Source organism: Hetaerina americana, unplaced genomic scaffold (genome assembly GCF_022747635.1).
Source record: "Hetaerina americana unplaced genomic scaffold, ioHetAmer1.1.p SCAF_17, whole genome shotgun sequence".
Classification (NCBI taxonomy): Eukaryota; Metazoa; Arthropoda; class Insecta; order Odonata; family Calopterygidae; genus Hetaerina; species Hetaerina americana.
In genome coordinates this window covers 9,957,501-9,970,843 of record NW_027286730.1, presented here as the reverse complement: position 1 = coordinate 9,970,843, position 13,343 = coordinate 9,957,501, and the positions used below count along the sequence as shown (strand labels likewise).

The following is a 13,343-nucleotide window of genomic DNA, read 5'->3' as shown; positions in this document are numbered from 1 at the left end:
TTTTATTAAATCAGCACAAACTATTACCCAAGTGAAAAGAAAGCCTTTTGTATAAGGCATTGCAATTTGAAATTCGTCACTATGGAACGCGAAAAATCCTAATAATGTTTGATAAGACATTTAGAATGTTCTTTTTTTCTTAATAATCTCTTACTAACCGTACTGCATCTCTACTATACAGAGAATAAGTAGAAAAAAATTAAACGAGATTTTTTGAAAAAGTGTTCGTTTTTGAAAATGAGATGTTTAGAACTTAAATATTTCCAATTAATTTATTCAAATAATTCTACCTAATGGGTGGTCGCGGTAGTACCGGGCAAGGCACTCCACCTCAGGGCAACTCCACCCAAGCTGTGTGATTTTTCGGGTACCAGGTCTTCCTGGGGAACCATAACCGGCACAGGGAAAGGAACTGGCCCCCATACCCTTGTGTGAATTTCACACGCCGTCAGGATTAGTACTGGGTGCTACCATCACCTACCAAACCGACCTTCGGGTTGATTACTGTGCTTGTGGTTTTTTTACACCAAATAAGATAAAGTATCTGACAAAACACCCCGCCGTCTCCGCTCTCTCGGGGAATGGCCTCTCACCTGCAGGTCTTCGGCGGTGAAGGCGAAATACGCCTCGGCCCTCACCACGCCGAAGAGTAGGTCGTATCTCGCCAGCCGGTCCACGTATTTCTTCCGCCTCCGCCTTCGCTCGGCTTCGGCCGCGGCGCTTGCTCCGTTGGCGTCCGAATCGAAGCCGCTTCCCGTGCCGCTGTCCAACGATCCCGGGCCGGACCCGATGCCCGACGATCCCTGGCCTACCGAGGAAGTGGCTGAGGAACCCGAGCTGGAAAATCCCCCGGAGCCCCCGCCGCCGAATCTGGAAGAGTAAGAACGAATTTAAAGCGATCGACCGAATTTATCAGTTTTCTATTCGCACCATTCGAATGGGCGAAAAAAACCAGCTGCTCAATGCATTCATGTTTGGAAGGTGCTTTATTCATGAAGAAATTTCAATGCCTACCCAAGCACCATTCTAGGTAAACGAGTTACTAATTTCAAGAAAGGAGAAGCAGTAAAACGGAAGTTATAAAATTTTATTTGAGAAAATGTTTACACTAGAGCCTGGACGAAGATTGTTTCGAGAAAACTTTGTGAAAATACGAGCAAAGAGTCAGTCTGGGATACATTACTGTTTCTCATTGCCCGTTTTTAGAGAGCTGTCTCCCTACAAAGTAACCAGAGGGGTCGCCATAAGTCAAACTGTTTCGGAGAGTAAACACTCAGCACTATCACAGTAGTTCAACCAGTTCACTAAGAGTTAGAACTGGGGAATTTTGCAGTCCATCCAATCAACTAATGACGCTCTACTCTTGGGAAACCTTACTCCATGTAACCCGATCTAAAGGAATATCATGATCGTTTTCAATAACAATGGCCGCGGAAACTTTGAACACCTTCTACCGTTGGCATGTTCGTTACAGGAAAAATATAGTCTCAAGAAAATTGGTCATTAATTTTGTTGGTGTTGAAGCTTGATCTGCAGGCTATATTACTCGCAAATATCGCGGTAGTTAGTGGGATGAGAAATTAGGCGCCAAAATTTTGTTATTGAAGGTGTGGGAAAACCACTTTTTATTAATGCTCAAGCTCGAACCATTATCTTTAATTCTTATCATTTGTTATTGATATAATACTTAATTCAGGTTATTTAAGATAACCTAGATGAAGTGAAGCATTCATCTTTTGTAGGTAGAAATGGGATCGTTGATATCAACAACACTGCATTTCGCGTGATAAAATATCAATTATTATTATCAATCAACTTTTCTGGAAAATCCTGGGTTGAAGCTGTTTTAAACACAAAAATTTAATGTACGTCTTAGTATGTTATGAAAAAACTGTTTGCAATTAATGCTTCCGCAGATATTACAATTCTGGTTCCTCAGTGCATTGGTAGGAGAGACCATAGCTAGAAGTTTAAGGAAGCTGATCTTCCAGAAAATCAAATAAGAAATCCTATTACCCTCAAACAATTCATGGTTGAATCCGAAGTTAATAACACCCATTACTATCCAAGTCAATCGGAAATGAAATATTACCCGATGATTCTTCTGTGATAAAATCACTAATGCCCTAATGACCGTGGTAATTAGCAAACTCTTCTAGAAATCCGCCTAGGAATCCGTTGTTCATCACTTGAGGTTGGGAGGGTGATTTTACGCGAAGTTCCCTCCACATATCGCCTGAGCTGGGTTCGGATTACCGGCCACCGGTGATGGAGTTCACATAATCTCAATAGATCAGATTATGCGGATTCAAAGACTATTAGTTTTTCCTCATGATTGAGAGAATCAACTTTTGTCAGATATAGAAATGCCTTGTGTTATTCAAAGCAAATTGAAAAGTTTTGCAATGTGTTTTAAGGCATTTGCGTGACTATGAATTGCTCAAGATAGAAATATCTGAGATCTAGGTCAGCAGTCAATGACTCAAGTGGGTTGATAAGCAGACTGAAATTAATACATTTTGCTGCCGACAGTATGAAAAATTTTATTATTTATTTTTACCTTAATTGCAATTTACTACAATCTTCCATTGAATCTCACCCGTATTGTGATGTTTATATTAATTGATTTAGTTTTCTTTATACATCTTTGAATTATGTGCCCTTAGGTGAAATTTGTGCGACATAAAGAAATTAGTATTATTATTTCGATCATCTGAAGACATAATCCGTCGGAAATATTGGCTGGTGTTCTACCAAAAACCCAAACCCTGCCAAGTTCTCTCGTGGTGGTTTTCAAGATAGTATGTAGATGGGAGCGTAAATCAAAACGCCTTAATTCTTTCTCAAGCTGGAAACTCGGCAATATCCTTGGCTTACGTTCCAATTTTTTTCACGTATAAGACGGTGTCACACGTGCCAAATTTCAGTCCAACTCGCATCAAATAGCGACCCGCATGTGGAAATGTACTGCAGCTGAATGAGAATAGCACGAGAAGTTTCACGAGTTAGAGCAGACTTCATTCTCTCCTTCGAGTTGTATGGAACTACCAATCAATGTCGTGGTGACGTGATGGTTACTTTAACAAAAGAGCACTGCAGGGAAAATTGGCAGCGAGGTAACAGTGACGTAATGCCACAGAGATATAGACGGTGGCTGGAATAAAGACGCATCGGGAATTTTAACCCAGAAGAATGAGGTATATCTCCACAAAGTTGAGTGCTAAAGTATTGAGAGAAAGTTTGCAGAACATTAAACAAACAACATCTTTGGGAAAATTAAATAATTTTTGAGTATACGGACAATGCTCTAAACCATATAGGGTTAAACACATCAGCATTTATTGATTGCAATGGGCCGGGCATACATGTATACGGAGGGCTGGGAATCATTAAATGTAAAAACTGAAAAACATTCGGAAACCGGATGAGAGCAGGAATAAGTGCCGCCAAAAAAACTGATAATCGGTTAGCATGGAGACGGTATGAATGACACTAAAGTAAGGAACTGTAGATGATAATAACGATGAAATAGAGACGCGGCGGGAGTTTTATTCCACAAGGAGGAGGTGTTTTCTAGATTTTACAACACAATGGATAAGAACTCGGAGGATCGGAGGATCAACCACTCCAAGTCGTCGTTTGTCATTATCTCCGACTACTATATGTCAATCGAGTTCACGCAACGAGATACGCTGAGGTGGACTAAGACGTATCCCCGAAGGATATTCTGTGCAAAAACATGACAAAATTAGAGCATCAAATTTGCGCGATTGAAAGGCGGTTTCATATTGTTCAAAGAATGTGCGATCCAACTGTTTGGGAAGCGAAAAACAAGGGGAGGCTTACGAAGTGGATCGCGGGGGTGGCAGGAGTCCGCCAGCGGCGTCCGCGTCCACCACGACGCCGTCCACGCTGGGTCCGAAGGCGGTGGCGGCGAAAGGCGTGGTGGGGATGGGCGCGGAGGTGAGGTCGGAGAGCGGCTTCTCGCGAAGGCAGCGCAAGAGGCGCGGCGAGGGCGGCAGAAGCCTCTGCAGCCGCTCGTCCGCCACACCCGAACTGCCATCGTCCTCGTCGGCGCCATCGTCGCCGGCTCCTGGGTCCCCGGGGCCCCCGCCGGCCCCCATGCCGCCGCCTCCTGGTGATATTCCCTGCATGCCTCCGCCCGCCGGGGGTGTCGAGGTGCAGTTGACGTGGCGGGCCACGGCGAGGGCGTGGCGCCAAGGGTCCTTGACGAGGGACCAGGGGCTCAGTGCCGAACCACTCATTAGGATGACGCGGTGGAAGAGCATGCCTGCCGAGGAATCGTCCGAAAATAATACTGATTATTTATTTGTCCAAAGACCAGATAGTTGAAAAGATAAATTGCACGTTTAGTATAGGACATGTCAAATGGGAATGAACAACATTAGCAACAAGAAAAGATATTCGCTGGTGCTGTAGAGCATTCTCTTCAGCTTACAGTGGAAGGATGTAAGGCACATTTATGTTTTAAACTCAGCTGGCAGATGGTTGTACAAAATGAGACCCATATTACGGGACCCTAGATATGAACAGTTAGTACGTACATAAGAAATATGCAAGTTATTAACCTAAGGAGTGCTATGCCTATGTACATCAGCATTCCTGGAAAATATTTCCGAAGCAAATAAACACGCATAAGTATAAGAACTAAATATATACACACTTGAACGATCAATATTATAGTTTTATACTTTGGTCAATGAAATGCATCTATTTGGTGTTCTTTTTAAGGTATTTATTTCGAAAAAACGTTAATTTAGAGTTGTAATGAAGTTTTTGTTTATCAATGCATGGTAAACATGGAGGAGGTAATTGTGATAGCAGAGGTGAGAACGAATCGTCAAAACATCTGAGTTATCAAATTAAGAGGCTATTAAATTAGCATTTTTCCGACTCGCAGTTTTGTAAAAATAGTGTATCGCAATAAATAGTTTTACTATATGCAAAATATACGGATATTAAGATTGACAAATATTTAAGGAACTTATACATTAAGGGGAGCACAAGTATGTGTGTTGATTTGCACATATTTTGAGGAAAAAATAATAGGAAAAAGTTGCCATTGCAATCAGAGAGGGCGATGAAATTTATTTACAATTGAAGTAATGTATGCAGGGCAAAATTCTTTGCCTACATTTTAAAAGAAAGCCTGGTCATCTGTCACGAACCTATTTTCTGATAAAAATTGAAAATTAACTAGACCAAAGTATTTCTATGACCACCTTATTTTCATTTTTGTCTGTAATACGAAATCTCGTAATATTGGCCAAAGTAATAACTCCTATTTCATTCTTCAGCTTAGGAAATACTGACATATCAATAGTCACTTGCTATCTATTATGAAGTTATTGCATGCTCTTAATTTTGTACTTGCCACAAGTTTAGTTGTATCTTAACTTTTCATAATTTTTCTATTATTACTTGCTTTTTGTGGTTGTTTCATGAATAGTGCTTACTTGTGTGAGTCATTAATTGCCCCGAGATATCACGTGTTTTTGTTTATTTGGAGCTAAGGTCAACTTGAAAATTCTCTCTTTGATCTGATAGGTATTGAACTCAGTAGTGCCAGTGAAATGCTGTGGTTAATAATTAATCTCACCGTCTGGTATCGCGGGTGAGACCATGAGGAAGTTGGCGCAGGCTGCCCCGGTGCCGTGTCCGAGAATGGTCACACTCCCGGGGTCGCCTCCAAAAGCCGCGATGTTCTCTTGTATCCAGTGGAGGGCGGCAATTTGGTCCATGAGGCCGTAGTTCGCGGGCGAGCGGAACGGTCCGGCGTCCGAATTGGCGTTCAGGAAACCTTGAATGGAGAGAAATTAATTCGACTCATATGCATTTGTGGGACGGGTCTTAAAAGCTAAGGGAAAGGCTAGTATATTTTTGCAATGGATTCAAAAGCATAAAATAAAAACGAGACAGCAGAGCAGGCTAGGAGAATTCTAAGATAGTTGGGTTTTCATTTTGACCGAGATAGTTTCGTGTTAAGCGATCTGGACAGGACATAGATGATAGATTCTTCCGTGTTATTCATTTTTTAATAGCCCACGGACGTAGAAGGGTTAGGTAATGGAAATTAAGGCAGTCATAATGAAAAATCTAGGAAAAGCGCTATAATCTTGAATTCGAAGAAATTTGGCTTAACAATGGCCACGTGACGGAATACTGTTCATGACAGAGGAAAAGTTTTGCCGGGTATTGGACAGTGTAAATAAACATTTGTGGGCAAATGTATTCTAAATTATTCCCCTTACGGGATAAGAATTTTTTCAAACGACTGCGATAATTAATGTAACGCCTTGTTTTTCATCGTGGTAGATGATTTCCAGGAACTTATTTGCTCGAAAATTGATGAATTGCAAATTGTTCCTATTTTAATCGATTGAAGTCTTGATTGTTTGAATTTTCGAATGAGCCCTCATGTTGAACATAGGATTGAATGCTATGAAGTAAATTAAATTATCATGATTGCTATGCTCCTTAATACTGGCTCACGGTAATCTCGATTTTCAACGTGTATTGCTATTACAAACGTGAGCGTCTTACGTGTTGTGGGTGCTCTTTGTCCTTTGGTAAATTTATTTTTTAAGTGCTTGAAATTGAATTCCGAAACACATGTAAATAGAACAAGGACTGACATTTCATATTCGTCATTCTCTACAGGGCAGTTGTACTCTTGGATTAAGCTATTCCCAGATTCTATGGCTATCCGCATCTGAACGAAGTTAGAGCAAGTATCACCGCTCATTTTTGAAGAGTATTTTGGCTTACTCTAAAGGAAACTTTAATTTACGATGTGAAGAGATAAAAAAAAATTTCTTGAGTTTTGAATGGAGAATGATTAAAACTATTACACTCTGATACTGCCCATTCAAAACATGTTGCATTTAACTGCTGCCCTAGAGTTTGACTATTATCCAAGAGGTAAATGTATGTGCCGTATTAAGTCACACATATATTATTTTTTTAAAAGTATTATTGAATGTATTTCATGAGGGCAAAAAGAGACTAAATACGTTGAGATTTGTGTGTAATTTAAAGCTTCAGTGGTACGAGAAAGCACTTTTTTTTGCCAATTCCTTCCAAACTACGACCGCTGTTTCTTCGTCATGTCACTTGTACGAAGGCCTCGGTCACACCACTAAAACGAAATTGTTTGTAATCGCGCGGATCTCGTATTAACCCAACTGGGCCTGAGCGACCATTTCTGCCCATGAATCTCCAAACTTCCCTGTTGGCCATTTATTTCAAACGCTTCCAACGGATTTCTTCTTTTCTGAAGGAGATGAAAACCTACGGGGGAGGTAGTGAGCGGGAGGGGGAGAAAAAGGATACTAAACGCTCTCCGAAAGAGATTCTCCCCTGATTAAGAATCTTTTCGCCTGGAAGGAGGGCGGTGGCACTCTCTCTTCCCCCGCCACATTACTCTCAATGACCCTGTCCTCTACTCGTTTTTTCCAGACCTCCATCTCCCTATTTCACTCCCCGCCCCCTTCCGTCCAACGAGAAACCCCTTCCTTATCGTCTCCTACCCCCCCCCCCGCTCGCTCCCCTACCCTGGCCACCCCCTTTGCCCCAACCAAAACCCCTCATCCTCCTCTCGACCCTCTTTACCCATGGGGTTGAGCGATGCTGTTGGTGTATCGACTGCTCATGCGATGCAAGTATCGGGAAGTCGAATCGCAGAGAGAGGACGTGTACATTTTGAGCATGGGTGATTTAATGGTTTACCGAGCGGAGGTTGTCACCGGACTGGATCCCGGAAAACTATTGCTCCTCGCCGTGGACTTTAAAGCTTATCTGCCCGGCACGGGAAAGTTTTGCTGAAAACTATTTTATTCTTCTCGTTTCTTACATTTTCAGCCCGATTCCACTGATTACAAAACGCCTGTGCCTTTCCTCCCTCTGTTTCGCTTTCTTAATTTCCCCTTCAATTTTAACCTTAAATGTTTCCTTATTTCTCAAAAACTTCTTTGTCCTCTCTTTCTTCCCCCTTATATTATAAAAAAATTCTCATCCTCTGAATATCTCATTCACAACCCCTATTCTACCATCCCTCATTAACACTAGTTGTATCCACCGATTTTTTTCTCTCTCACACCGACCTCACATCTCAGCCTCCAAAATAAACTCATCATTTTTTTCAATGACCTCATTGAACTATCGCTCCATCAATTTAAAACCTCTTTTTAGGCCTTATGCACGTTTTCGCTTAAAGATGCCCGGTCATCAATTCTTTTTTTGTGTGATATAAAAATAACGAGAATTTTTAAGGATTGACATAGTATCAAACTGTTTCTGAACGCCAGTGCCTCGCATCGAAAGAGTTCGGATGGAGACCGGGATTATTTAGTTTGTCTACTTAACGTCACCGTCCCATCTTTTTAAAATGTTATTTCGATATGTTGCGATGTTTGATATGTAATGCAATACCGTCTTTTATCATCGCGAAGGTGATGCATCGACACTTTCGCGCTACTCAAGTTGAATCGAAATGCACGTGCAGAATCGGGCATCGTTAGGCACCACACATTATTCTCTCAATGACCCTGCCTTCTTCTACTCATTATTTCCCCTACCTTTCCTCCTTAAGACTCCACAAGATACTCCATCCCCCTTCTCCTACCTCCCTCCCCTCGGACATCCACATTCGTGGCCTTGCCTACGACCGTGGGCATAAAGCAAGGCCACAGGAGACTCATCTGGCGTTCTCCGTCATCGCTCTCACCATTTTCCCCCTCTCTCGCGAACCCCTCTCTCACCCCCGTCCCTGTCCCACTTACTCTTCTTATGTACCGCATGAACCCACTTTCTTTCCCGCTCTCATAATCTCCCCAGGCCTATTTATCTCCCCGCCCCCTTCCCTAATCTCCCATGCTCTCTCTCCTCCTCCAAATCCCCTTCTGATTGTGCCCTATCCAAATCCCAATGCCTTCGAAGTAATTATTTTCGTTTCTTTCGACAAAATGAGTTCGCTTAAAGGAAACGGCGTCCAGTTTGGAAGCACGCCGGCGTCACTGCAGTTATTCAAACGGCCATTTCTCATTAGGACACGAGGAATTTTTTTTGTTATGACTCGCTCATTATTTAGCTTTTATTATGCATCTTCGAAAGACTCATTCATTTTCGCGGTAGTTAAGAAACAGTGCTGACGAAAGGGTCATGAATGAAGGATCATGGGCATAAGATAACCATTTCTTCCGGTGAATTAAAATTATTGGTTCATTCTTGTTCTAGTCAGGAGTATTTATTCACCATAAACGCTCATTTTCGATTGATTTTGTTCTTATTTTAGACCATGCCATGCATAATTTAATGTCTCATACGAATTCATACGCTCTTGAAAGACCGTAGAATGGTTAAATTATTTCATTCCTTTAATTATCCTTTATAACGTTATGCAGGGAAATCTCGTAAAGTGGTTTTTCCGGTGTAACTATTCATGAAGGAAGTTTTATATTATTTTTAATGGAAAACTAATATGTTTCTTCGGGGGGGAAGGCATTATTTTTCTTTTAAGAGGTTTTACGAGCCCTTTCATTGAAATTTTTAATCATCTTTCCTTATATGAGATAATATGAGATACAATATTTGAGTTTATTTTGCAATATTGTTAATAATCATGCATCTCAAAATTAACGTCCAGTGTATTTTCCATAAAAATGCAGCGCATCGGCAAATTTATTATAAATCCATATATTTAGGGAACTATGTGACTTTACCAATAATACACGATATTACGATCAATTGGGATGATTGTGTCAATAGTTCCGCCAACAGCATATGTCGAAAAGCTCATTATAATGTATTTCAACTTCGACCTCTTAGCGCACTGCACATGTTAAAATTGGGTATGCGTACAGTACAAACAAGCTTTGATTGATATAATTTGAACAAGTTTACAATGAAAAGTTTACCCGATGGTGAGATAGCCGCCATTTTTTGCAAAATTTAGGGGTTAATTTAGCACAGCTAAACATTTCCCTTCTTCCTCTAAAGCATTTCAAAAATCTGAATTGTTGGTGATTTATGTAGCAGCAAAATATGGATGTCACTTGGACAAAGGGAATTATTGCGACAGCTTTTAGCTCTAAAACGATGAGCTCGTTCAAGGCATGCGCCACTGTTTCCATTCGGTAGCATTATTTATTTCACGAAATTCTTTCGTTCCGTGGCATCCTGCCAAGTTTAGTTGGCCGTTCCAAGTAAGGAGTGAGCTATTCAAAATTATTTTGTTTCAATTGTGGTTGGTATAATTTTTATTTATACTCTTTCCTGTTCCAATTTAAATTTGCTGAATCGGAAGTATCTCCCCGTTTATAAATGGCGAAATAGGCAACATTTCAGAGATTGTTCAAAAGATGGTTCAGGGATTTTACAAATTTAAAAATTAAACACGAGCGGTTGTATTGCGGATAATATATTTCCACAAATTTAATGATGCAAATTTTGTATAAAAAGTTAATAAAACGTAGAACTAAATTTATATGTTTGACAGATATAAAAATATGTTGAAATCTAAATCTAATTCAACATGTTGGTGAATGGAATAGTGGAAATGTTATTCCAAAATATATGTTTGACAATCATGCTAAACTAAAATGAGCTGCTACTGCATGACGTATTGAATTATATCCAAAAACTGGATTTGATTAATATTATTATAATGGTATTATACCGTTTAGAAAGGTGTTGGGTGAACACAACCTGAACAACGATACGTTTCTTTGCCTCCCTTAACAATATGCAACCTGATATTCGACACTGCAATAATCCCCTCTTCGACTCCGCATACTTCCTTAATCCATTCTGTCCAGCATGCTTATCCTTTGCATACTCCTTCCTCGCTTACCTATCGTTCTCCTTTCTATTTCAGTCTTCAAAATCTAATCGCCAATAGAAATTCTTTGCATTCACTTTTACTGCTAACTTGTATTTCTTCCAGCAATCCTCTCTTCTCTTCCACCACGCCTAGCAAGCCTTCGTTTGTTTTCCTTTCTGTCCATTTCACCTTTGTCATCCTTCTCCACGCCCACATTTTAACACCCTCCAATCTACGCCTATCATCTTGCTTAAATGAGCATGTTTCCACGCCATACTAAGCACCCTGAATATCAAATTTTGACGAATATTTTATTAAAATCTTTAATCAACACCCATACCGTCAACTGTCTACATCTTCTTCTAGTTAATTTTCTTAACGAAATTCTTAATTATATTTTCCCACTACTTTGACCATCGTCGTCCAAGATACTGTCGAGATAGACAAACTACTCCACCTGTTCTAGCTTCTCCCTCCTATTTCAGCGTTTAACTTAAACATCTCCTTTCTCGAAAACCTTCGTAGTATTATTGATTTTGTTTACACTGATTCTCATTCAATAACCATCACATTGATTTTCTTATACGATCAGAAATGCTTATAACCCCTTGACTGACTGACAAATTGAATATTGATCATCAAAAAATCCAACTGATTTGATGACTTCCTGACTTTCATTCCTACCTTCAGTTCTTCCCATGCCTCTTTTACTATTTTTTCAAGAGTACGGGTGATAATATAAACCCATGCCTTATCATTCTTCCTATCCATCCGCCACTCGCGTCCGAGCAGTGTGCAATATTTATAGGTTGCATAGGTCCTATTAATTCAATGTATTCCTATTTTCTGCAAAACATTCGTTAGTTGTTCTAAATATGGCTCAAAGTCCTTCTTGAAATCTACGAAACCAAAAAATACACCTTGATTGTATTTTATATTCCTCTCCATTAGTGATCTCATTACTAATATGGCATTACGTGCACCTCTCCCCTTTCTGAATACAAACTGATAACCTTCTACATAATGATTGTATACTTCTCCACCCATATACTTTTTGATGAGTCTAATTAGCACTTTCTCTGCGTGTAAAAAATTATTTTTCTTTATTCCTCACAGAGGTTGCCTTTCTTTTTCGGGATAGGAACTAAGAATGATCGGGTGATATCTTCCGGTCAAGCTCCTACCTAATAAATGCTAAGAATTAGTCCTTAAAAACTTAGTCCTTAAAACGTTTTCATACACCCTGAAATACTTCTCCAGAAGTGTTATCTCCCCCCAAGGCCTCATTTGATTTCAATTAATGACCTTGATGCCGTTTCTAACTTGCAACCAAGTTAACCTGGACCTATGTTATCCCATTCTACGTCATACTCTCTTTTTATGTCTAACGTAGCTGGTCTTATATCTCTATTTTCTTTCTATCTCTACTTAAGCTTTCTTGGTTCACTTAACATCTTCCTGACTTATCATTTATTGTTTGTAAGGAGTACATTTTCATAGTTCCTGAGAGTGATTTCACCTTCCTGTACAGAGCACCAATTCATTCCCTCTTCGTAAACTTTTCACATTATCGTACTGCGTCCTTCAATACGTTCCTTTTGCCCTGTTAGCTTCTCGCCTTAGTTTATTTTTTATTTCTATGAATTTTCTTCTGCCTAATCCATGATTTCCATTATCTCGTATCCTTCTCTCGTCTATCTTGTTAATCATCTCACCTGTGATGCATACTTACCTCGTTCTTTTCCTATTACCCTTCCTATGGTTTCGTGTTGTGCTCTCGATATGCCTATTTTATTGTGTTCCATTTTCTGATATTTAACCTGTCTTTCCATCTTTACATATACTCCCCTGATACTCCTTTTTCATCCCGATTATTATTGTACATACAATTCTCTCCACCGTCTTTCCTGTTTTATCCTTTTGGATCTGGTGTAAGATTACTACTAAATAGTGATCCGCATTCGCATCATCTTTCGAGAAATTATGCAAATCAGTCATACTGTACCTAATTATGAATCTATCTACAATGTACTGTGATAAATCTTTTAATCCCCGGGCTATTCCATGGGTACTAACGTCTGTCGTGATGTTTAAAACAAGTGTTCCTTATGAATTAACCTTCTTTTCGTAGAAATCTATTGATTTCTTCCCAGAGTCATTCCTAGTTCCTTAAAAATATTCCCCTGCGTCACTACATCTGTACCTTCAACTTTAGCGTTTCAATTACCCATCACTATCAAATGTTTCCTTCCAGGAGCGCTCCCAATAATTTCCTCTAATTGCTCGGATACCCGGTTGTCGCCTTCCTTCCAATGATTTCTTGGTGGCGTAAGAGTCGAACAATGATAAAGTTCGTTGGTTCACCGTTTACTTTTATTGATATTATTTATTACTCACCTGTTCAATATCTACAACGCTTCTTTCTACCTGTTTATTCAATACTACCATCACCCATTGTTGCTTGTCCTCCTCTTCGTTGTATGTCACTCTAAGAATCGGTCTA

At 40.0% G+C, this 13,343-nt stretch overlaps 1 protein-coding gene across 1 annotated transcript in view; it reads right to left on the bottom strand.

Annotated features, from left to right (window-relative positions):
* Nlg3 (Neuroligin 3) overlaps positions 1 to 13,343 on the bottom strand; it is a 31,217-nt gene that overhangs the window by 16,814 nt on the left and 1,060 nt on the right. Inside the window, exons 2-5 of the mRNA XM_071584277.1 lie at positions 5,621 to 5,821; positions 4,178 to 4,291; positions 3,847 to 4,027; positions 594 to 870 (exon numbers count right to left, since the gene is read on the bottom strand). Coding sequence (XP_071440378.1) covers positions 594 to 870; positions 3,847 to 4,027; positions 4,178 to 4,291; positions 5,621 to 5,821 — 773 coding nt within the window. The remainder of the gene's footprint in view (positions 1 to 593; positions 871 to 3,846; positions 4,028 to 4,177; positions 4,292 to 5,620; positions 5,822 to 13,343) is intronic.